This window comes from Oncorhynchus kisutch, linkage group LG25 (genome assembly GCF_002021735.2).
Source record: "Oncorhynchus kisutch isolate 150728-3 linkage group LG25, Okis_V2, whole genome shotgun sequence".
NCBI lineage: Eukaryota > Metazoa > Chordata > Actinopteri > Salmoniformes > Salmonidae > Oncorhynchus > Oncorhynchus kisutch.
The window spans coordinates 26,342,343-26,369,198 of NC_034198.2; the positions used below are offsets into that span (position 1 = coordinate 26,342,343).

Consider the following 26,856-nt stretch of genomic DNA (forward strand, 5'->3'; position numbering starts at 1 on the left):
TTGAGTTTCTTTGCACATAGGAGAAATATATTTTTCTTTGCTCGGTCACATGCCTTTGCACCTGGATGTAGTTACAATGATATACAGTTGAAGTAGGAAGTTTACATAGGTTGGAGTCATTAACTTTTTTTTCAACCACTACACAAATTTCTTGTTGACAAAGTATAGTTTTGGCAAGTCAGTTAGGACATCTACTTTGTGCATGACAAGTAATTTTTCCAACAATTGTTTACAGACAGATTATTTCACTTATAATTCACTGTATCACAATTCCAGTGGGTCAGAAGTTTATGTACGCTAAGTTGACTGTGCCTTTAAACAGCTTGGAAAATTCCAGAAACTTATGTCATGGCTTTAGGCTAATTGACATCATTTGAGTCAATCAGAAGCTTCTATCGGAGGTGTACCTGTTGATGTATTTCAAGCCTTACCGTCAAACTCAGTGCCTCTTTGCTTGACATGGGAAAATCAAAAGAAATCAGCAATGACCTCAGAAAAAGAATTGTAGACCTCCACAAGTCTGGTTCATCCTTGGGAGCTATTTCCAAATGCCTGAAGGTACCACGTTCATCTGTGCAAACAATAGTACGCAATTATAAACACCATGGGACCACGCAGCCGTCATACTGCTCAGGAAGGAGACACGTTCTGTCTCCTAGAGATGAACGTACTTTGGTGCGAAAAGTGTAAATCAATCCCAGAATAGCAGCAAAGGGCCTTCTGAAGATGCTGGAGGAAACGGTTATAAAAGTATCTATAACCACAGTTAAACGAGTCCTATATCGACATAACCTGAAAGGCCGCTCAGCAAGGAAGAAGTCACTGCTCCTAAACCGCCATAAAAAAAGCCAGACTATGGTTTGCAACTGCACATGGGGACAAAGATCGTGCTTTTTGGAGAAATGTCCTCTGGTCTGATTAAACAAAAGTAGAATTGTTTGGCCATTATGACCATTGTTATGTTTGGAGGAAAAAGGGGGAGGTTTGCAAGCCGAAGGACACCATCCCAACCGTGAAGCACGGGGTTGGCAGCATCATGTCGTGGGGGTGGCAGCATCATGTTGTGGGGGTGCTTTGCTGCAGGAGGGACTGGTGCACTTCACAAAATAGATGGTATCATGACGTAGGACAATGATGTGGATATATTGAAGCAACATCTCAAGACATCAGTCAGGAAGTTAAAGCTTGGTCACAAATGGGTCTTCCAAATGGACAATGATCCCAAGCATACTTCCAAAGTTGTGACAAAATGGCTTAAGGACAACAAAGTCAAGGTATTGTAGTGGCCATCACAAAGCCCTAACCTCAGTCCTATAGAACATTTGTGGTCAGAAATTAAAAAGTGTGTGCGAGCAAGGAGGCCTACAAACCAGACTCAGTTACACCAGCTCTGTCAGGAGGAATTGGCCAAAATTCACCCAACTTATTGTGGGAAGCTTGTGGAAGGCTACCCAAAACATTTGACCCAAGTTAAACAATTTAAAGGCAGTGCTACCAAATACTAATTGAGTGTATGTAAACTTCTGACTCATTGGGAATGTGATGAAAGAAATAAAAGCTGAAATAAATCCTTCTCTCTGCTATTATTCTGACATTTTCACATTCTTATAATAAAGTGGTGATCCTAAGACAGGGAATTTTTACAAGGATTATATGTCAGGAATGGTGAAAAATTTAGTTTAAATGTATTTGGCTAAGGTCTATGTAAACTTCCGACTTCAACTGTACATATCTGTTTTTTGAGGGGTAAATTGTTATGCTGTTTGTAATGTATGTTTTTTATTTTGGTATCTACTTAGGCACTCACAGCAGACCCATAATGTAGCACAGACTGAGCATCTTCTGCTCATGTGTAAAGACAGTGTTTACTGTGTGTGTGTGTACGGTCTGTGTGTACAGTCTGTGTGTACGGTTTGTGTGTGTACCAATTTCTTGCTCACACAGCAGAGCAGATTTGTCACGGTGCCAAGCAAGGCCAGCTCCAGGAGGGAATCCTCTGTCTCGTTCTTTCACCACCTCTTTCTATCATTCTATCTATTTTTCTCTCTCCATCCTCGTCCTCTATCTTTCTCTCTTTCACTTTGGGCTTGTGCAGCTGAAAATGTTCTACATTGGCCTCTGAGTTTGAATATCAATATTGTTGAATTTAATTTATTTTGGGTAACAGACATATACAACAAAATGTACAATGTGGACCCAGAGGATATCACTTGAAAGTATTAATTAAATGTCTTGTTTCCAAAGTGGTCCTTGGTTGTTGACATGGTTTGACTGTGATTGCCACGCACACAATACCTTGTTTTTACATTTTATTTTGTTGAAATTATAAAAAGTTGACCGTATGAATGAGTGGCAAAGATAATAAGGGCAAATTTAGAAAACAACCAGTGAAAAAATACATTTTCTCATCTGTATTGATTTCTGTATGAAATTCACCTGGTTCGTGTTCCCTCAATGTTGTGATATTCATACATCTATGAGGAAGATGGCATAGTCCTTAACCAATGTGTTTGGATTTCGTCCACAGCCCCGAAGTTTAAGCGGAGTTGATATGAGAAAACGGCAGCAGCCACACATTGAAGGACCTCCCCAGGCGCCTGGCCATCCAAGGCCCAACAACTGCTGCATGTGCTGGTGTGGTTGTTGTAAATGCCTCTGGTACGTCAATCCTCGCTTTCTGTTTACTTTCCCCATGTCTCCTCCATATTCAAAGGGCTATGGCTGTCTAAATGCCCTTTAGAATTATGAGAAATTGTGTTTTGATTTTCCTGAAATATAGACAGAAAAAAGCACCTGGTCATATTACCTTCAAGACCACATCCCTTTCAATGTTTTTATATTAGTGGGGGAAAGTATTGTAGACTAGTTATCTGCACTTTAGGCCAAAATAACCAATACTCGTACATTTGTAGTTATTGTCGTTATTCACCCAATGTTTAGGCTGATCACATTGTTTAGAAATTAAAGTAATGAATGCTGAAAGACTGTAGGTCACCAGGTAAAACATGCCTTGATGCGTGAAGTCTTTTCCCCCTCATAGTTTTCAGTTCTATGGGTGCATAAACATTGTTTATCAGACCAATTATCTTGATGCCTGGGTAAAGGGTGAGTTTAGGATAGGAGACCCCCATATACAACTATATGATTACTACTTTTTGCGTTTCCGTGGAGAAAATGGCAGGGGTGCATTAGCTTTTAATAATCTGCATTTTCAAAATTCTGACCATCAAAAAAAATCAGGATTTTAACCATTTCACCTGCATTTTATATTGAAAGTCAATGTTTGTGTTTGTTTGCGTCAATAGAGTTATCAGGGGCGTGCAACTATAGTTTTTCTTCACACAAAATAAATTAATGCAACACATTTGGTAGAAAATAGCATGGTTTTCATCAGATGACTACAAAAGTGCAACACTATTTGGCTATCAACCACACATAAGTAAATTAGCTTACAATGAAAAAGTATGGTATTTTTTTCAGTTCAACGTCTAGTTTTGATTTATTTCATTGAGTTGTCAACTAACATTATCCAATGTGAAATCAAGAAAGAAATGCAACATGTCATTGGATTTTGGTTAAAAGTTGGTAAATAAAGGCTAAATGCCCTTACATGTTGACCACACCTCTAGCGTCGCATGCGCGAGTGTTGCAAAATAAATGTACACATACATGTTATTCAATCATTTCACCCACACTGATGGTGTGCGTCAATGAGAGTGCGTAACCTGGCACTAAAATAGAACTTGGTTCTATGTGTGATGCTTGATGCGCTGCCAGTCCCGTCTCTCCCATTTCCTCATTGTTAAAAAAAAAATCATATACCCACGTGCCATCTCCTCATTGGTTTTAAGCAGCATATACCCACGTGGGTGATTGAAAGGTGAGGTCCACACTCCAGTCCAGTTGGTAGTGGTAATGCACCTTAAAGTTGGTTGCCAACCGCAATGTAAAGTCCAAAGAAGAAGAAGCCTGAAGGAGGAGAGATTACATTACTAGAAACTAACTTTTACCCTTTTATCTGTGGATTAATTTTTGGAGTAGAGGACCTTGTACATTTCTGGTAAAATAACAACCCAATGTTTATATCCTAGGACAGATTAGCTAGCAACAGCAAGCTAAATTGCCATACATTTTTTAAATGCTTTTCGACCTGTTCCCAAGTTAATATAGTTGGTTCAGAGTTTGTTTTGATATTTAAACCTGCGTGTTCTGATCGCGTCTGGTGTGGGTGGACAAAATCAACATGCACGGTCTGGTCCGCATGTTACATTGACTTTTTGCAAATCCAATCAGTCCACCACTGCTCTGATGTACTTTCTTCCGTGTAGTTTTTCTCCGGGAGGAAGTTAAAATGCAAGATAAACTTCATAATAATTCATAACTCCAAATAACTTCACAGATCTTCATTGTAATGGTTTTAAACACTGTTTCCCATGCTTGTTCAATGAACCATAAACAGTTAATGAACATGCACCTGTGGAACGGTTGTTAAGACACTAACAGCTTACAGACAGTAGGCAATTAAGGGCACAGTTATGAAAACTTAGGACATTGAAGAGGGCTTTCTAATGACTCTGAAAAACACCAAAAGAAAGATGCCCATGGTCCCTGCTCAGCTGCGTGAACGTGCCTTAGGCATGCTGCAAGGAGGCATGAGAACTGCAGTTGTGGCCAAGGAAATAAATTGCCATGTCCGTACTGTGAAACGCCTAAGACTGCGCTACAGGCAGACAGGACGGACAGCTGATCATCCTCGCAATGGCAGACCACGTATCTGGTGGCCACACCAGATACTGACTGTTACTTTTGATTTTGACCCCCCCCTCCCCCTTTGTTCAGGGACACATTATTCCATTTCTGTTAGTCACATGTCTGTGGAACTTGTTCAGTTTACGTCTGTTGTTGAATATTATTATGTTCATACAAATATTTACACGTTAAGTTTGCTGAAAATAAACACAGTTGACAGTGAGCATGTTTATTTTTTTGCTGAGTTTACGTGGAAACAATGTTGATTCAACCAGTTTTTGTCCAGTGAGTGGACATCAGATTTGTCATGGTTGTCATAGAAAGAATGTACCCTGCTACATTTCCTAATATTTTGTACGTTTTTTCCCCCCCTACATTTTAACTTGCTACCGGAGAGAAACTATACCAGAGAAAGTATATTAGTCAGAGTGCTGTCTGCTGATCGAATAACCGTTTATGAATGCGGGAATCTGATTCATGAAGACAATAGAAAATATTTATCTTCCAAGTGGAGAAGTGTAACCGGAGCACAAAATTAAGCCGAGCAGAAATTACAATAAGAACATTTTAGATCTGCGTTTACAAAACGCAGTTTTTCAGTGTTATTTCTTTTTTAACACGATCCCTAAATGTGAAAAGAACAATGTAAATGTTAACTGATATCATTGGTTGTAGTTTGCATAGTGTATTGATAAGCCATCCTTTGCATTTCCATAAAAGGGGTGAAGTTTGTGATGACAACATGAGCAAACAGTAATTTGCAGTTTAAGAGTAATATATTTACAAACTGATCAAAGGTTATAAGCAAGCTCTAAGATTGTAAGAATAATATGTGACTGACCAGCTCAAATCAGTCTTATGCAGCAAAATTTGAAATGTTATTTTACATTGGATAAAAGTAAAGACTCAGAGCTACAAAATGGTATATCATACACTGCAATTGAGGAACAATGGGAAAGTCATTCTGCTTTGAAAGTTAATCAACTTGTAAACTCACTTTTGAGAAAATGGCCTTTGAATGTTTTGGTACCTACTGGAGAGCTAGCCTTTGTCTACACCCATTCAGCATTGTTCACACCCTCTTAAGCTTTAGCCCCACCCATCTCTTTAAGGATTCACACGGGGTGAGATCATGTGCTAAACAGTGAGTAGTGTAGTAAAGATTAAGACTAAAAGTGGTAGTAGCCTACAATAAGGAACAATTCCAGGTAAACATAGTGTCCAGATAAAAAATGTATAAATATTAGACACCCAGACACACTTGTCTAAATTGATGGGTCATCTGAAATAAATGCTATAACCCCCAGCCATATCCAGTGGTGGGAAAAGTACTAAATTGTCATAGAGTAAAAGTATAAATCATTTCAAATCCCTTATATTAAACCAGACGGCACAATTATTTTATTGACGATAGCCAGGGGTACACTCCAACACTCAGACATAATTGACAAACGAAGCATTTGTGTTTGGAGTCGGCCAGATCAGAGGCAGTAGGGGTGACCAGGGATGTTCTCTTGATAAGTGTGTGAATTGGACAATTTTCCTGTCAAAATGTAACAAGTACTTTTGGGTGTCGAGTAAAAAGTACATTATTTTCTTTACTAATGTAGTGAATTAAAAGTAGCCAAAAATATGAAATAGTAATGTACAGATACCACAAAAACTACTTAAGTAGTACTTTCAAGTACTTTACACCACTGCCCAAATTTCTTCACACCAGTACATTATCATACTTTATATACCGTTAAACATGCACTTATCACATAGTATTCCATACATAAGTTAAGGCCATGCAATCTGAGTTGAAACCTGAGTGAGGTGCACATGTACAGTACATAAAAAGATGCATGCACCATTTGCCACTTGTTGTTCGACCTATTGAAATTGAACTTATCCCTGTTGCCCAAAGCTAATGTTATAAGCAGTCAGATAGCTTCATCTGGCTAGTGAGGCTCGACCGGACCGGGTTGTGTGTTGTGAAGCTAGCCACAATAAGGATTAGGCACAATAGTGGAATTCATAGAAATCCTGGTTGAAAATGAAACGACTGAAGAAATGAACAATGAAACAGCACAGCAAGTAAGTGAAATAGCCCACACAGGACTTTAACCCACACAGGGTTTTTGCTTTAAAGTCTTAACTAGTCCACGTAGGTTCTAGTTTCCATCCGGTCCACTCAGGTTTGGATGTTAACTCCATTTTTTTCTAAAAAAAACAAACATTGTTTCCAAGAAATGCCAGTGTCATCCTATTTATCGGTCTCTGTTCGAAATGACATCCATTCCACTAACGCTCCCAGCCAGGCGGGGATCCGATCTGCTCCGTCTAGTGGAGTATGGCTTCCCCGGCTGCATCTAATGCAACTCCCATGCACGGTTAACCTGGATTTCCCAGGAACAATCAGCAAAATTATGATTTCATCCCTTCCTTGTCGCCAAATATTGTGGTGGAAATTCTAACCAAGTTAGAGAGACTTTGTTATTTCTTCAAACAATCAATCTTTATTATTGATTAAGAATTGCAATAATGAAGCTGGTCAACAACCACCCATCGGTGATCAGATTTGGGTTACAGCTCTTTATAGCAAAGTACATCCTCCTGAATGTTCATGACAAACAGATGCCTGGAATGGGTCAAAAGGTTAGGATTTGTATGTGAGAAAGGAGTAACCCCCAGTCAGATAGCATTTGCTGTGAAGACTGTTCCAATTGTATAGAAATCAGGGTTTGGCACCTAAGACGAGGTTCCTCCCATCAGTCGTCCTTGTACCTAATAATACACAAAACACCAACTCATTCTATGGAATGCAGGCTGTAGGTTCTATCACCAAGCTATCGCTGGCAATCTATCAAGCCCCAGAGGCCCAACTCAGTCCCACAGACACAGATGAGAGAGTACTAAGAAATGTAATTCGATGCATAAACAGTATTATAACTTCATCTTGTACGTTTTCTACCATATTACTCCACAATACTAACCTAATTGACAGAGTGAAAAAAGGGAAGCCTGTACAAAATAAAAATATTCCAAAACACATAGTGGGGGAAAAAAGTATTTAGTCAGCCACCAATTGTGCAAGTTCTCCCACTTAAAAAGATGAGAGAGGCCTGTAATTTTCATCATAGGTACACTTAAACTATGACCGACAAAATGAGGAAAGAAAATCCAGAAAATCACATTTGTAGGATTTTTAATGAATTTATTTGCAAATTATGGTGGAAAATAAGTATTTGGTCACCTACAAACAAGCAAGATTTCTGGCTCTCACAGACCTGTAACTTCTTCTTTAAGAGGCTCCTCTGTCCTCCACTCGTTACCTGTATTAATGGCACCTGTTTGAACTTGTTATCAGTATAGAAGACACCTGTCCACAACCTCAAACAGTCACACTCCAAACTCCACTATGGCCAAGACCAAAGAGCTGTCAAAGGACACCAGAAACAAAATTGTAGACCTGTGCCAGGCTGGGAAGACTGAATCTGCAATAGGTAAGCAGCTTGGTTTGAAGAAATCAACCGTGGGAGCAATTATTAGGAAATGGAAGAAATACAAGACCACTGATAATCTCCCTCGATCTGGGGCTCCATGCAAGATCTCACCCCGTGGGGTCAAAATGATCACAAAAATGGTGAGCAAAAATCCCAGAACCACACGGTGGGACCTAGTGAATGACCTGCAGAGAGCTGGGACCAAAGTAACAAAGCCTATCATCGGTAACACACTACGCCGCCAGGGACTCAAATCTTGCAGTGCCAGACGTGTCCCCCTGCTTAAGCCAGTACATGTCCAGGCACGTCTGAAGTTTGCTAGAGAGCATTTAGATGATCCAGAAGAAGATTGGGAGAATGTCATATGGTCAGATGAAACCAAAATATAACTTTTTGCTAAAAACTCAACTCGTTGTGTTTGGAAGACAAAGAATGCTGAGTTGCATCCAAAGAACACCATACCTACTGTGAAGCATGGGGGTGGAAACATCATGCTTTAGGGCTGTTTTTCTGCAAAGGGACCAGGACGACTGATCCGTCTAAAGGCAAGAATGAATGGGGCCATGTATCGTGAGATTGAGTGAAAACCTCCTTCCATCAGCAAGGGCATTGAAGATGAAACGTGGCTGGGTCTTTCAGCATGACAATGATCCCAAACACACTGCCCGGGCAACAAAGGAGTGGCTTCGTAAGAATCATTTCAAGGTCCTGGAGTGGCCTAGCCAGTCTCCAGATCTCAACCCCATAGAAAATCTTTGGAGGGAGTTGAAAGTCAGTGTTGCCCAGCAACAGCCCCAAAACAGCACTGCTCTAGAGGAGATCTGCATGGAGGAATGGGCCAAAATACCAGCAACAGTGTGTGAAAACCTTGTGAAGACTTACAGAAAACGTTTGACCTCTGTCATTGCCAACAAAGGGTATATAACAAAGTATTGAGAAACTTTTGTTATTGACCAAATACTTATTTTCCACCATAATTTGCAAATAAATTCATAAAAAATCCTACAAATGTGATTTTCTGGATTTTTTTTCTCCTAATTTTGTCTGTCACAGTTGAAGTGTCCCTATGATGAAAATTACAGGCCTCTCTCATCTTTTTAAGTGGGAGAACTTGCACAATTGGTGGCTGACTAAATACTTTTTTGCCCCACTGTATCCTTTTTGCAACAAGGCACTTAAGTAATACTGCAAAAAAAGGTGTCAAAGCAATGAACTTTTTGTCCTGAATACAAAGTGTTATTTTTGGGGCAAATACAATACAAAACATTGCTGAGTACCACTCTCCATCTTTTCAAGAATAGTGGTGGCTGCATCATTTTATGGGTTATGTTTGTTATCATTCACAAACATAAAAATAAATAAAACGAATGGAGCTAAGCACAGGCAAAATCCTAGAGGAAAACTTGGTTCAGTCTACATTCCACCAGACACTGGGAGATTAATTCACCTTTCACCAGGACAATAACCTAAAACACAAGGCCAAATTTACACTGGAGGTGGTTACCAAGGAGACAGTGAATGTTCCTGAGTGGCAGTTTTGACTTAAATCCTTTTGATAATCTATGGCAATGATCAACAACCAATTTGACATAGCTTTTAGAATTTCTAAAAGAATAATGGGCAAATGTTGCACAATCCAGTTGTGGAAAGCTCTTAGAGACTTACCCAGAAAGACTCACCAAAGGTGAGTCTAACATGTTTTGATTTAGGGGGTTAAATACGTATCTCTAATCGAGATACATTTGTGGTTTTTGTGTTGTTGTTGTTTATACCAATGTTAGAAATGTCTTCCACTTTGACAGAGTATTTTGTGTAAATTGTTGACATTTTTTAAAATCCATTTTAATCCCACTTTGTAACAACAGGATTTGGTAAAAGTCTAGGGCTGTGAACTCTTTCTAAAGGCACTGTACATGGTATCGGTCTCTAAAACTACCATGTAAGTCAATAGTTTTAGCACCACTTAATATGAAATGGGCCTAACTTTGAACCTACTGTAAGTTTAAGACCAAGGCTGAACAAAGGAAGCTTCTGGACGCCACCACAGCCAAGTCTGTCTTGGACAGTGAACCCACAATATAGGCCTACAAAACAATGGCTTGAAATAATGAAAACTTTGAAGAAAGCATAATTGTAAGACTCGTTTCTAAAATGTGGCCTCCACAACCCTTCCCAATTATATGGTGACCTTATCTTCTCTATAAACAGCCAGCCTATTTCCATCTTCACATCACATGCAAAATAGCTGTGAAGAACATGTTTTATATTTAGTCATCTCAGGAGGTGTAGAGCCTGTGGCTCGCCTGCTCAATTATGTCAGGACAAAGGATACTTTGATGAAGATACTAAGAGGAAGCTAATATTCACCACTGTGCGACTCCCAGTATATGACATATCATATATGTAGGAAGAGACATGCCATGTATGGGTACAGAGGAAGATTAGGAGGGGTTTTCTGAATCCTTAGCGCTCATTCTGGAACCTAGCTGCATTATCGACTCAATTCAATTGGGGTACTTTTTTGTGCATTAGCAAAAAAATAAATAAAGGGGGAGCGGGATTCCTGTGGTAAACTCCGTCACAGGTAGATGCTTCCTGCTTTCAGAAAAACATAGGTCCACAAAGTATACAGGCGGTAGTTTGTAAACAAAGATACTACATATAGCCTACTTTTATTAGGTTTGATTGGATACGGTAGCCCCGTGGCTAAAGAACACTCCCTCAAGTGCTTTTATAACCCAAAGACAAATAGAGCTTTGAGATAAAGAAGAGGAACTTATCATCTCAAGCTCTTCGAGAGATGCTGCTGTGTCAAGAGGCTGTGCCCCTAGGCAGAAGCACATTAAAGCAGCACTTACTAGCACAACACTAGGAATCTGCTGTTAGAGATGCACAAGTAAATCCAATCTGGTTGTGGCGGTGTTCTGTGTCTGTAGCTAGGTTTTCCTTCCAATTGGTGACAGATTTCCATATGTGACTCGTTTTTAAATCAAAATGCATTTTTTTTTGGCAGAAATGCCTTCTGGAATGTGTGAACTTTCATGTGCCTTAAAAACAAACTTGTATGCCATCTGTAAATACAAATACAATTGTTAAATTACGAGCCTAGTTGGTTTAGCCACAGAAAAAGCCTGCAACCTTCCTGCTAGCAATGATTGGCTGAGATAATCAAATCTAATTTATTTATATAGCCCTTCGTACATCAGCTGATATCTCAAAGTGCTGTACAGAAACACAGCCTAAAACCCCAAACAGCAAGCAATGCAGGTGTAGAAGCACGGTGGCTAGGAAAAACTCCCTAGAAAGGCCAAAACCTAGGAAGAAACTTAGAGAGGAACCAGGCTATGTGGGGTGGCCAGTCCTCTTCTGGCTGTGCCGGGTGGAGATTATAACAGAACATGGCCAAGATGTTCAAATGTTCATAAATGACCAGCATGGTCGTATAATAATAAGGCAGAACAGTTGAAACTGGAGCAGCAGCACGGCCAGGTGGACTGGGGACAGCAAGGAGTCATCATGTCAGGTAGTCCTGGGGCATGGTCCTAGGGCTCAGGTCCTCCGAGAGAGAGAAAGAAAGAGAGAAGGAGAGAATTAGAGAACGCACACTTAAATTCACACAGGACACCGAATAGGACAGGAGAAGTACTCCAGATATAACAAACTGACCCTAGCCCCCCGACACAAACTACTGCAGCATAAATACTGGAGGCTGAGACCGGAGGGGTCAGGAGACACTGTGGACCCATCCGAGGACACCCCCGGACAGGGCCAAACAGTAAGGATATAACCCCACCCACTTTGCCAAAGCACAGCCCCCACACCACTAGAGGGATATCTTCAACCACCAACTTACCATCCTGAGACAGGGCCGAGTATAGCCCACAAAGATCTCCGCCATGGCACAACCCAAGGGGGGGCGCCAACCCAGACAGGATGACCACATCAGTGAATCAACCCACTCAGGTGACGCACCCCTTCCAGGGACGGCATGAGAGAGCCCCAGTAAGCCAGTGACTCAGCCCCTGTAATAGGGTTAGAGGCAGAGAATCCCAGTGGAAAGAGGGGAACCGGCCAGGCAGAGACAGCAAGGGCGGTTCGTTGCTCCAGAGCCTTTCCGTTCACCTTCCCACTCCTGGGCCAGACTACACTCAATCATATGACCCACTGAAGAGATGAGTCTTCAGTAAAGACTTAAAGGTTGAGACCGAGTTTGCGTCTCTTACATGGGTAGGCAGACCGTTCCATAAAAATGGAGCTCTATAGGAGAAAGCCCTGCCTCCAGCTGTTTGCTTAGAAATTCTAGGGACAATTAGGAGGCCTGCGTCTTGTGACCGTAGCGTACGTGTAGGTATGTACGGCAGGACCAAATCAGAGAGATAGGTAGGAGCAAGCCCATGTAATGCTTTGTAGGTTAGCAGTAAACCCTTGAAGTCAGCCCTTGCTCTGACAGGAAGCCAGTGTAGAGAGGCTAGCACTGGAGTAATATGATAAAAAAATTTGGTTCTAGTCAGGATTCTAGCAGCCGTATTTAGCACCAACTGAAGTTTATTTAGTGCTTTATCCGGGTAGCCGGAAAGTAGAGCATTGCAGTAGTCTAATCTAGAAGTGACAAAAGCATGGATGAATTTTTTGGACAGAAAGTTTCAGATTTTTGCAATGTTACGTAGATGGAAAAAAGCTGTCCTTGAAATGGTCTTGATATGTTCTTCAAAAGAGAGATCATGATTGCACTGTACATGCCGAGAGATGAGTTCGGATTGGTCTTCCATGTAGCACGCTTCTGTCTATTTGAGCTGGTCAGTATGTGTAGGTAATCCTGTTTTAACGCTGCTTAAAAATATATATATTGCGTAGTAGAACTGAATAAGTGCTGATCTCCTCTTTCTGAAGGACTGAGATTTGAAATCAGTGGAATTAGAGTAAACCCTTGTCTCTGGATTACATCTTCAAACTAAGGGCAACCATGGCATCTGTGTGACAGAGAGGGAGAAGCGTCCATCCATGTACACGGGTAAAATAGTCTAGCTAGCTACATTTTCAGATATGACACATTTCTAATTTAGTCAAAGTCATTTTAATTTCATGGCTGGCTCGCTAGCTAACGTTACATTTATGCTCTGTGTAGTAATATTTTTCATATTTCAGAGCCATTTTCTTAGCTAGCTATAGCCTAATGTTAGCTAGCTAACATGGCATCTGGTTGGTTAGCTACCTGTAAATTCATGCAGGGTAGTAACGTCATGAGTTGGGATTATGGTTCATTGTTTAGCTAGCTAGCTACATGTCTTAACAAAAGACTCCACTATGCAAGTAAGCTTTTCAATAGAATGTTAATGATGTCACTGTGACAACTGTTGATAGACGTAGCTGGTAAATTTGATCTGGCTATCTACTCTGATTTCAGAGCACTCTCTTCTGAGTTTGCCAGAGCGCGGAATAACTGACGAATTTACGAACGCTCAACACCCATCAGTAAACGTTGGCAAAAAAACATAAATTGTTACCAGCATCACAGTTGCAGTCGCTAACGCTCTGGATAACAGACTGACCAGCTCTGCTAGGGCGTGTAAAATTGTCAGAGTGAGCTGTTCTCTCATTTGTGTTTGGATGTAGCTAGCAAGCTAGCCAACGTTAGCCGGTTAGCTTGGCTGCTTGACTGCTGCTGTTAGGACAGAACGTTCAGATCAACCTTAACCTCTTGAAGCTAGGGGGCACTATTTTTATGTTTGGAAAAATAACGTTCCCAAAGTAAACGGCCTATTTCTCAGGACCAGATGCTAGAATATGCATATAATTTACAGATTAGGATAGAAAACACTCTAAAGTTTCCAAAACTGTCAAAATATGGTCTGTGAGTATAACAGAACTGATATTGCAGGCGAACCCCTGAGAAAAATCAAACCAGGAAGTGGAAGCCTCCCATTGCTCCATTTACAGGGATATCAACCAGATTCCTTTTCCTATCACTTCCTCAATGTGTCAACAGTCTTCAGACATAGTTTCAGGCTTTTATTTTGAAGAATGAGCGTGAACGACCACATTGCGTAAGTGGATAGGTGTGGGCTCTGAGTGAATTGTGCGCAAAAGAGAAAGGTGGCCATTGTTCCTCCCGGTCCTAGTGAAAAGCCAACTGTCCCGGTTGATATATTATCGAATAGATATTTGAAAAACACCCTGAGGATTGATTATTAAAAAAAAAACGTCTGACATGTTTCTGTGGACATTATGGATGTAATTTGGGATTTTTGTTTGTGTTGTCGTGACCGCTCTTTCCGGTGGATTCCTTTGCTTAACGCACCAAACTAACGGAGGTATTTGGATATAAAAAATATCTTTATGGAACAAAAGGAACATTTGTTGTCTAACTGGGAGTCTCGTGAGTGAAAAAACATCCGAAGATCATCAAAGGTAAACGATTCATTTGATTGCTTTTCTGATTTTCGTGACCAAGTTACCTGATGCTAAGTGTACTTATTGTTTTGTCGAGCGATCGATAAACTTACACAAACGCTTGTATTGCTTTCACTGTAAAGCATCATTTCAAAATCTGAGAAGACCGGTAGATTAACAAAAGTCTACGCTGTGTTTTGCAATATTGCACTTGTGATTTCATGAATATGAATATGAATATTTTCTAGTAATATTATTTGACTGTGGCGCTATGCTATTCAGCGTTGCTGATGACAGTTATCCCGGATCCAGTATGGGTGGTTCAGAGAGGTTAAAGAGATGGGTGGGGCTAAAGCTTATGAGGGTGTGAACGATGCTGAATGGGTGTAGACAAAGAGGAGCTCTGCAGTAGGTGTAACAATACATTCAAAGGCCATTTTCTCAAAAGTGAGGTTACAAGTTTATCAACTTTCAAGGCAGAATTACTTTCCCATTGTTCCTCAACTGTAGTGTATGATATACCATTTTCTAGCCAAAAATTACCATTTCAAATTTTGCTACATAAGATCGAGCCGGTCGGTCATATATTCTAAAGTCTGCATAAAGAAAATATGTGAATTTTCCCACTAGAGGTGTTTATTTTTATTTTTAGCTTCTACTTTTTAGCAGATAAAATGCTGTGCGTGATAACGTAGTGCACATAAAAGCACATTTGTTTTAGTTTTCAAGTACTGAATAATAAAACAGAAGTTTGTGTTTCCATTGCAATTTCAACTCTACGGATGGTTTTGTCACAAAAACTGTTGCCATAAATAGCATACTTGCCCAATTTGGTTTTGCCTCATGCTCTATTGACAACAGTTCGCTGATGAATTGGACAGGGTAGATTATATGATGAGATATGGATCAAATGTTTTAATTGGCAGCCATGCACCGATCATCATGTGACCATCATCATCCAAATGAAAGTTACAATCTTGGCACAACTGTATTTGGAGAGTTCCTCCCATCCTCTCTTCAGATCCTCTCAAGCTCTGTCAGGTTGGATGGGGAGCGTCGCTGCACAGCTATTTTCAGGTCTCTCCAGAGATGTTAGATCGGGTTCAAGTCCGGGCTCTGGCTCAAGGACATTTGAAGACTTCTCCCGAAGCCACTCCTGAGTTGTCTTGGCTGTGTGCTTAGGATCGTTGTCCTGAAGTTGAACCTTCGCCCCAGTCTGAGGTCCTGAGTGCTCTAGAGCAGGTTTTCATCAAGGATCTCTGTACGTTGCGCCGATCATCTTTCCTTTGATCCTGACTAGTCTCCCAGTCGTTGCTGCTGAAAAACCCCAGTCCCTGCTGCCACTACATGCTTCGCTGTTGGGATGGTGCCAGGTTTCCTCCAGACGTGATGCTTGGCTTTCAGGCCAAAGAGTTCAATCTTGGTTTCTTCAGACCAGAGATTCTTGTTTCTCATGGTTTGAGAGTCCTTTAGGTGCCTTTTGGGAAAACTCCAAGTGGGCTGTCATGTACCTTTTACTGAGGAGTGGCTTCCATCTGGCCACACTACCATAAAGGCCTGATTGTTGTAGTGCTGCAGAGATGGTTGTATTTCTGGAAGGTTCTCCCATGTCTACAGAGGAACTGTGTAGCTCTGTCAGATTGACCATCGGGTTCTTAGTCAACTCCCTGACCAAGGCACTTCACCGATTGCTCAGTTTGCCCGGGTGGCCAGCTCTAGGAAGGGTCTTGGAAGAGTCTTCCATTTAAGAATGATGGAGGCCACTGTGTTCTCGGGGACGTTCAATGCTGCAGACATTTTTTTGTTTTCTTCCCCAGATCTGTGCCATGACACAATCCTGTCTCTGAGCTCTATGGACAATTCCTTCAACCTCATGGCTTGTTTTTTTTCTCTGACATGCACTGTCAACTGTGGGACCTTTTATATAGACAAAGGGAAGGGGTCTAAATACTTTCCGAATGCATTGTAAAGCTAAATCCTAGTTTGTATGAAACTGAGTGCTGTGATGGCTAAATGAGGCTAAACACTGAATGTTTAGATTTTTAGGCTACGTTAGTATTGACTGTCTGATGATTGACAACCATTATCGATGGTGATGACATTGATGTGACAAATGGTGGTTTAGCCTATTTGAACTTAACTGGCGCTGCGCAGTAAAGAACACACAAATGACAGAGTGATTTGCCTATTCCTTTTTGCTTTAGCCTATTTCAATATATATATATACAGAACGCAAGAGAGGAATGTAGGCTAGACAGTGTGGAGAATTCCACCAAAGCAGTCCAGTCAGAAAATATTGTTTCTCTCTCTCTCTGATGCATGGGCCTAAACCTATTCATTTTTTCTATATAACGGACACTCCATAGTTCACTCAAATTACAAAATGACATATTGGTTTCATTACCCTGTAAGCAGTCTATGGACAAGGTAGAGCTGGGTGATATGAACAAAAATCCATATAACGATAAATTAAGATAAAACATTTTTATGTTTGAGGTGAATATGAGGTGCTAGAGCTGGGCGTTATGAACAAAAAGTATTATTGTAATAAATGTAACTTTTTTTTTTGCTCGATAAAACAAATAACGCTACATATTTTGTTTTTCAAACAGTTACTTTATATTAGCTGCAGGGTTCTAGACACATTTTCCCAGTGCCAAGTAAGACAATTAAAATGGTAGCCTATGATTCAAAAAGTAAGCTGTTTGATCTAACATATCCAGGAAATGCATTATTGATATTTTGATAGGATCCAGAATGTTCAGATTTATATCTTGATCCTCAGAGAATTTTCTGACATCTTTGTGCATATTGGCCTAAAGGCTATATTATTGTTATTAGGAAGTGGGAACTCAAAACACTTAGCTAGATTGCTAACAACTATTGTTGCTATAAAGCCATGTGGGCTAATTGATTAATCAATCAGTAAATCTAGGCTAATGTCCTAAAAGAAAATCCCGTGCTAGGCCTAGACTACTTGATGTAGACCTATTCACTGCAAATGGCGCACTCCGGCTCAACTCCTCAGGCGCATCAAAACCATACTACACAGATTACTCTGGTTGTGAATTGGTGCCATGAACTCAATATTAAGAGGTAAGAAATATATTATATACTCACAGAAAGCTGTGACTCTCCTCTCTAACTAGAACAACAGTAGTTGCTTTGAAAACTGTAATTTTCCCCAGTAGCATTTTGAGCAATGGTCATATGCTTGTGCTTCTCAGAATGCATCTCTCCCTCCTCTGTGCGCACAGTGAGCAGAGGGAGTAAGAGTCAGCAGCTGACAGCGAAACAGGGAAAGGCAGATACTTTCGTAGCAGGAATAAACATAATGCATATATTACTGTTGACCAAAGAATTGTTTTAGAGAAATCTACAGGAACGTTATGTAACAAAATCACCTAAAATTACTGACAAGCAATTGTCGGTGTCTAGTGTTTGGTTTATCGTCCCAGCTCTGGAACAAGGTATGACAGCAACCCATGCTTTGGTTTAGATTCCGTGGCACTGTTTCCACATGCTAACATTTTAGCATTTGCGGCACAAATCCCATTCAAGTCATGGGACCGATATTAGCATTTTTCGCACATCACGTTCAAATCATCTATATTGGACTTTGTTGAGCTTCACAATCAATTTGAGATACTTTCGGATGATTTGGACATGATTGTATATGTAGGTGTTTAGTATGAAAATAATGATAATATGACACAGGCTGAACCAATAGGCCTAAACTAGGCTACATCCAAGCGCAATTCAGTCAATTCTGCATAGCAGTATTTACACAGTGGCATATAAACGTGCCTTTTCTCCAATACATCCCTACTTGAAATTTCACACAGAATTAACACATTCCGTTTGCATGGCAGTTGAAATGTCTTGATAACCTCTTTCCAATGCATTTGTAATGTATTTAGGAACAACACATGCACCTCAAACTAGCTTTTCAGGTGTTTGTGAAAGGACAGACAGCTGGAATGTATTGTTAATGTGTTACAATTCAATTTGTGTTACAATATCATTTGTTATTGTGTAATTATTGTGTATCCAACATGTGTTTTAACATGTACATTTCCGGTATAGCGATTTTGTAAAGGTTTTGTGTACTGTAAATAGCAGGGAGTCTCACTCCACTCACAGGTTGTTTCCACGTCTAGTTTTCTCCTGGTTTTCAGAAGAATACATACCTGTTCTCAGGCAGTAGTTCAACAAAGATACTACATGAACATCCAACCTTGAGACTGCCATATGAATAAGTATGTTTGAATATGGAATATGTTTGAAAACAATAGTAATGTTTGATCTGCTTCTCCTTTTCCAGGAATGAGGACCGCATGGAGCGTTCCGAACGGGCATGCACTAAAATGGATAGTATTGAAGCCACGGAGGAGCAGTAAGTTGCCAGCTATGCCTTTTTCCATAGGTTGTCTCTGAGAAAATACCAAACTGTTTTGATATGATGTCACATTTTGGTAATTTAGTAGATGCTCTTTTCCAGAGCAACTTACAGTAGATAAGACGACCACATATGACAGTCATAGTAAAACGTTCCTCAACAAAGCAGCTATTAGCGAAATCAGTCTTAGTAAGAAAAGAACTTCAGTGCAAGTGTTAGTGCAAGAAAGGGAAGTACAACAGTGAGGTGTTATTTTTGTTTTCATGTTGTCAGATAAGCTGATGGCCTTTGGTCACGCCTGTTCATCCCTGTCTTTTGAAGGCATTATACAGTACATAGACATTATACATTAGGACTGTCAACCTCAAGAAATGATGCCAGATGTCATTATTGCATGCAAGAAATTAGCCAGAATTAGCCAGAATGCATGCCAGAAATTAATTGCATGCCAGAAATCGAATTGTTTTGCCTGTTTCATTTTACTGATTTGGCCCATTCATTTTCTCTCTTTACATTGCTGCTGTGTCAATATCTATTCCTGTGTGTTGCTCACTCATTTGCTGTATTAGCCAATTAGAGCATGAGTTTTATTTTCTCTCCACCTCTCTCACAATTTCAGTTATTTGACTGAAACATATCTTAACTGAGGACAAACAAGGACATAATTTTCATCCACCCCAAAGGAGCAGGTCCATTATAGTGTATAGGGCTCAGGTCTACGGTATATTGTGTGCTTATTATTTGCGTGATATGTAATATTGTCAGATTTCTGCATTCAGCTGCATTTACACGATATAGCCTGTCTGGCTGCCCAAACAATTGTTAGCCCAATTACTGTTCTCACATGGCTGTGGCCATGACACAGGGTTCAACCTGAGGCTCTACCTTGGAACACCCATTCTTCATGTTGTTGTTGTAATAAGTGAGATCACCCAGTCCTAATTGTAATAATGGTAACACTTTAGCATGTGACATGCTTAGCATGTTTTGTCGATTGAGACATGAAAATAGCAGGAAGTCCCGCACACTGAATGCTCCTAATTACCACCTTTTAATGACAACATTTCAATTGGTCCCTGTAGCCATGACTCTTAGGCCTCAGACACACCAATAGCGTTTGCTGGCCGAGATTACTTAGCACCTGTGAACGTAATTTGCGAACCGAGTGACCCCCGATTTTACACGTAGAATTGAGTGAAAAATATTGTCAGTCAGAGGTTTGCAGTGGGTGGTTCCTAAACACAGCGTGCTGAACGATCGGCAGATGAACGCTAGATCTACATTTGGTGCGATGTGTGCAAGCCTTTAGGTCAAAAAGGCTCTTAGGGAGATGCTCTGGTTCAAAGTGTTGAAGTCATTGAATGTGGTGATTAGGATCATACCAAATTGTTCCACTAGTATATGCACAAGTCAGCTAAATGGAATGGTTGGTTGGTTACAGTGGCTAACCAAGGTATGGATTGCAGTCTCTTCATGTCTTCTTAGACTGCTTCAAGGTAAGCGGTCTACATTATAAGGTGGGCCAACTATCGCTTTAAAAATAAGGATTGAATAAAATAGTTTTCCATAAGGGCCACACCCCTGATCTATGTTTCCCAAGTTCTAGCTGTTTGAAAATGTTCAAGCTATAACATGTACTTTCTCCAAATCACTCTACCTGGCTATAAATCTTCAGGTGGTTGAGGCTGACTACTTGCAGAAATGTGTCATCATATAGGCAAGATCTTTGTCGTTGAGTCCCCCTACCATATCTGCCTATAGCAGCTTGTGCACAATACTGAAATTACATCTCTCTAAAATGACAAAACAGGATATTTGAGGTATGGGGCATTTCAATGTAGCCTATTCTCATTTTTATGACTTATAATCAACACTGTCCTTGACATAGTATCTATATGAATGCCTACAAAAATGCATAGCCTCATTTAATTCATTTTCAAAGACACAAGTAGGTAAATCAGATTTCAAATAAGTAATTACACTGTCAAAATTGTGAAGAAGTTAAATAATAAAATAAGTATGAGGAATAATAGTAGTGTTCTGACAAGCACATTCATTACCTGCGTACCCTTTTCCCTTCTTGTGCCATCTTCAACCAAATGTGTGCCTGTCAAGTTACCAGGTTGTTACCACCTAGTAATTATTAGGCTAGTTAGCGCCCCAGCGCCTATCAAATGTGTCCTGCGATTAAAAAACAAATTAAAAAAACATATCTCCAGTAATATGGATCATAAATGGAACCGTGAGGCTTAGGGAACGCTGGCATACAGTGTGCAGGCCTTTGTTCTTTTCATGTTTATCATGAGCCCAGGACCTATGTTTTTTCAAGGATGTGTGTATGACATATGACCGCTACTATTTCTATTGCTAATTGAAACAGCCTGTGGAAACCATGTTATTGCATCTCTGGAGAAAAAATAATGAATTTGTTTGTCTTGTGTAATGTAAGAGTCCAGACTGCTAACACTGGGTTCCTGGTATCCTGTGTTTAGGCAACCCACTCTAGACGAGGTAGTTGCCTGGGCCCGTAGCTTCGAGCTGGTGATGCGCTCCTCAGAAGGCAGGGAGATTTTCCGAGAATTTCTGCGCTCTGAGTACAGCGAAGAGAACCTGTTGTTCTGGCTGGCCTGTGAGGAGCTGAAGAAGGAGACGGACCCGACTGCGATCGATGAGAAAGCCAGGATCATCTACGAGGACTACGTCTCCATTCTATCGCCGAAAGAGGTAGGAGGCATCATGTTGGAAGCAGGAGTTTGACTGGCACCTAGCATCACTCTGCTGATATTTACTTTGCTTTCAGGACTATTCCATTGGTTCCATTGTGGGAAATTAAAGCACGTACAGCTGAAGTATTTGACAATGTTTGGAATACATGTATTTGACCCAGGTCTGATTCCAAGACATATTGAAACCCCAATCTCAAAGTGGTTGTGTGTGATAGCAATGTCACTGTTCTCTCCCGCTCCTCTGCCTCCAGGTGAGCCTGGATTCGCGGGTGAGGGAAGGCATCAACCTGAGCCTGACGGAGCCCAGCAACTTGATGTACGAGGAGGCCCAGCTGCAGATCTACACCCTGATGCACAGAGACTCCTACCCCCGTTTCCTCAACTCCTCCGTTTACAGGGACCTTCTGGACAGCAAGAGAAGCTCCTGCCTAGACACCTAAAGTAACCCCCACCCTCCCAAAAAACAACAAGACAATAAGGTGCCAGAACTGGGTTTGATATTTTCCTTTTTTGAAAAAGAAACAAGAAAATAATTAATAGTTTAAGCAATTTCAAGTGTCTGCTCGCAGGCAGCCCTGAGGTTTAGTTCCTGGTTTAACTGCAGATAAGAGCTCCTCGGGCTACTGTGACAGAGAAACAAAAGGAAGGACAGACCCATTGTTTCTGTACTGTACTTTTGAGAGTTCTCCTCCTTTCGCTCCCTCTTTCTCTATCTTGCTCTGTATTTTTCTCTCTCAAATTCTGTCCCATGCCTCAGCCATTTTTACAGTCCAAAAACAATGTCTTTTTTACGATGGCTGTAGAGCTTGACTGTGGTGAGCAGGAAAATCAGACTTTGCATGTAACAAGGTAATGGAATTCGCTCTACAGTAGCTTGGTATTTTAGCAGTGGACTGCAAAGGTTCTTGAATATGAGATGTATTTTCTTCTGTTCTTGGGATATACCCTGTCAAGGTCTTGATGTGAAGGGAATATTGATATTTGCCAATTAGCTTGCAGTCGTTGATTTTGAGAAGGTTGAAAGTTTTACAGCAGTGTTAATATCCAAGCACTTGCCTTCTTTACAACTCTAAAACTGGGAGAAGGGCTAGAATTGTGGTCGGGCAGCTAAATGTCTTATGAACATTACTTTCCACGGGAAATCACAATGCCTTTATGTGAAAAAGGCAGCACAAGAGCTGCTTGTTATGGCAACAACACAGTTTAGTAAACACAGAGTCCTTTCTATCCTTCCCACACCATCTCACCCTGAGAGAAGCACAGGTTATGTCAAAGGTTGGAATCATTGTTGGAGAAAAAAATAAATCAAAACATTCAATTCAGTCGTTTCATACAATAAATCATTAACACTTTACAGCTCTCGAGAATGAAAAAGAACCATTTACTTATTAGTTTTTCTACTGCCTATAATATAAATAGTAGTAATCACGATGCCTTGGTTTGGAAGGTCAATTATAAGATAGTGGTATGTCTAATGCATCACCATGAGGTCTAAGAGTGGGATGCAATGCTGACACATGGAATTATGAAGTAGGCCTATATGGCTTCTTGTTTTAAAGCTGTAGCTAGTCCTAGACTGAAGGGGGTCAGTACCAGCTAAGTAACAGCCCAGTCGGGGACAGAAGAGGTGGAATCAGACCTATTTATATATAGGTTGTTTGGAGGTTTGCAGTCCTGTTCACCAGATGTGCGTCTGTCTTTAAGACTGGTTATTGAGGCTCCAATAAGGTGCTTGGATCTCCGGTGAGCCCCATGCCTTTAAGTCTCTCTGCTTTACAGAGTTGGGCAGGGGGGAGGTGAATAGATATTTTTGAGACTGGTCGTTGTTTTTTTTCCTAAAATTGCCAGCACGCATTATTGTGTGTACCTGCCGTCCATATACATACTTATCAAAACATTTTTAAGAGTTAAAGTCCCATGAACATATAGGCCTAAAATATATGTTGAATTATTTTTTGTTGTTGTTGCAAGTGTGACATTTAAACATGGAGAAATTATTGCAGGCCTTTGTCACCTGTTGATGTGTAAAAGATCCGTGCATGAGTAAAGTATATTGTGAGAGGGAGAGTTGTGTGTATTGTCACCACTGGTGGGTAATGATATTCAAGTGTCATTGAAGCAGTGCCACTCTTCTGTTTGAACATACTACCTGACGTTCATGTGCCAAGGCCAGTCATTATTTAATTCAATTAAGGGTTTTAATAAAGCCCATATACTCTTGGTTATTGAGGTTCAATTGGATCAGATGTAGGCTTTCTGTTTGTATTCATTCACAAAAATGAATATATAGCATAGCCTAATGATATCAGCCATTTTGAACATCCAACAATATTCTAACGTTCCGTAAATTTCGTTCACATTCAGCCACCTTTCTAGATAGTTTGTTGCAATAGTGTTTGCATACTCTTTAATGAAGAGTGATACAGTGAAAGTGATACAGTATGCATGCACCACAGTGGTTAGGTAGAGGATACCTTTTTTATGTAGCTCTATTCATGACAAAATAAATGACTTGCTCATTTTAGATATTATTTCAGCTGTAACTTCTGAATGTTTGACCAACCAGACAGTGAAATTATGGTTCAATCAAACCAAGTTTACATACATGCGGTGAGCAATCATCCTGGAAACGCAAGAGAAGCCAATTGCAAAAAAATGTGGGTAGGAAAATGGTTCTGAATGATTCACAATTAGCATTTTACACTGGGTGAAGAGTAGTATAGCAGGTTTGTACGACGTGTTCTCTGGTGTCTCGGAGTAATTGATTATTTTCACTCCATGGAAAGAAATGGTTGTTCATTTTACTGACATTACAACAAGGATTTAGCAATTAATGACATGAGGTGGTATCATAGGCATAGTGTCATGTTCAAATGTTGACTTTCAATTCAGAATGAATGGCTTTGAAAGGTGGCAGAGGTTTGTTGGCAGAATAAGATTTTTATCTAAAGTGTCAGAATTGATGTGATTAAGAGAAGCATTGGCCTTATCTACTGTGTTTCTCCTTTAACTTTCATTAGGGATTTCACTACCTCTCATATTGGTTAATTTATTTCACATCTAGTTGTCAATGTACACTTTGTTTTTAGATCTACTTGAAGCCTAACACTGTAAACAAAATGTGCACAGAAAATATATGTATTAAGCGTTAAAGGACGATTAGCCTAGTTAACTTTTTTGTTTGTTTAATTGTGTTCAACTGGAAAAAGATTTTTAGACATATAAATAATTCAGGAAATTCACTGTTTAAAGGGCTAATCTCATTTTGCCTATGCAAAGATATTACTGTTGAAATATGGGAAAGGATAGGTTAAGTTTGATGGAACATGGTTTACATTGCCCTTTGCTGATATTCATATCTTATTCAGCAAAAATGTACCCTTAGTTTTGTTTCTATATAAATATATAACAAGTAATATACAGAGAAAATAGTATATGCCTTCGTGATGAAAAAAACAACAACACTTGATAAATACAAATAAATATGTGTGTTGTCTGACCTGTGGCTGTGTTATGACATCTTGGTGAGATGACAGTTCACTGCAAAATACACCTGTTGACTGATCGACTAGTCCGAGACTCCTTCATCCATAGAGGCTTTATTATCCATTCAGTGTTTTCTTTCAGGCCAATGAGCATCTCTTTATCCAAGGAGCTATTCAATGTCATTATTGCTGTACGTAACCCATATTGTCATTTGCAATCCTACTATTTCGAATTTCAAAACATTTCTACTGTACAATCAAGGGACAGTCTCGTTTATTGTTGTTTCCAAGGGTGCTTCGTAGTCACATTCACAAAGGTTGAAGGGCTATTTTAGTCACTTAAACAAAGATGTTAAATCCACAAGAACAGAAACATCTACCTCTTGGTTGCTTTCCCAATCCTCCAAACCTGTAGGCTATTTGGTACTTGGCCATTTTTGTCAGACCCCGGAATGTAATAAGACTGAAATAGCTGTACAAGAGCTATGATGTCGTGGTAAAATTCTGTAGATATAAGGGTGCAGTTTTTCTTCGACTGCACACAACACATTAATAACAATACATTGAACTAATAACTAATATTACTACTGACTGGCTGAATTAACATTTTCAATAAGTACGTTCGCTAATGACATTACATTTCAGTTGTCTTGTTAATGTTCCCTTTTAAGATTGAATGTGGTACTACATTATTATGTCCAAGCGGGGTATACTGGTCACGAGACCCATAAGTATTTTTCTGTATATCTAATCATACCCCTTGAGCTGTCTGTGTCTTCCTGACTGGTGGCTCTTTTTAAAATAAAATAAATATGTTTCTCTGCTGAAATCTGGGTAAAAGATTGAAAGGAATGATAATCTTAATCAGTACTTTTAGTTATTGCTTGCTTTTCTAAAGTCTACCAACTTTGCCAGCAGGCATGCCAGCTAAGATAGATAGACAAGCTAGCTACTATAACTTCATTGATAGCCTGAAATGGCTTCTTGGTAGCTAGTTATGAGGTTGGGAGATAGGTTTCCAATCTGGGCTAAAGACAACTTCATAAAATTGCAAGGTGGCTAGTAGTATTACAGAGAAAATAATATATATATATATATACACACTACCGTTCAAAAGTTTGGGGTCACTTAGAAACGTTCTTGATTTTGAAAGAAAAGCAAAAGAAATTGTCCATTAAAATAACATCAAATTGATCAGAAATACTTTGTAGACATTGTTAATGTTGTAAATGACTATTGTAGCTGGAAACGGCAGATTTATTTTTTATTTTTTATGGAATATCTACCTAGGAGTACAGGGGCCCATTATCAGCAACCATCACTCCTGTGTTCTAATGGCATGTTCTGTTAGCTCATCCAAGTTGATCATTTGAAAAGGCTGATTGATCATTGGAAAACCCTTTTGCAATTATGTTACCACAGCTGAAAATTGTTCTTCTGATTAAAGAAGCAATAAAACTGGTCTTCTTTAGACAAGTTGAGTATCTGGAGCGTAAGCATTTGTGGGTCCGATTACAGGCTCAAATTGGCAAGAAACAAAGAACTTTCTCCCGAAACTTGTCTATTCTTGTTCTGAGAAATGAAGGCTATTCCATGCGGGAATTTGCCTCTAAACATAA

The 26,856-nt window shown here is 40.0% G+C and overlaps 1 protein-coding gene across 1 annotated transcript in view; it reads left to right on the forward strand.

Annotated features, from left to right (window-relative positions):
- rgs17 (regulator of G protein signaling 17) overlaps window positions 1-26,358 on the forward strand; it is a 41,349-nt gene extending 14,991 nt beyond the window's left edge. Inside the window, exons 3-6 of the mRNA XM_020461143.2 lie at window positions 2,528-2,658; window positions 18,952-19,023; window positions 21,519-21,750; window positions 22,004-26,358. Coding sequence (XP_020316732.1) covers window positions 2,528-2,658; window positions 18,952-19,023; window positions 21,519-21,750; window positions 22,004-22,192 — 624 coding nt within the window. The 3' untranslated portion in view covers window positions 22,193-26,358. The remainder of the gene's footprint in view (window positions 1-2,527; window positions 2,659-18,951; window positions 19,024-21,518; window positions 21,751-22,003) is intronic.
- Window positions 26,359-26,856: the final 498 nt, after the last annotated feature.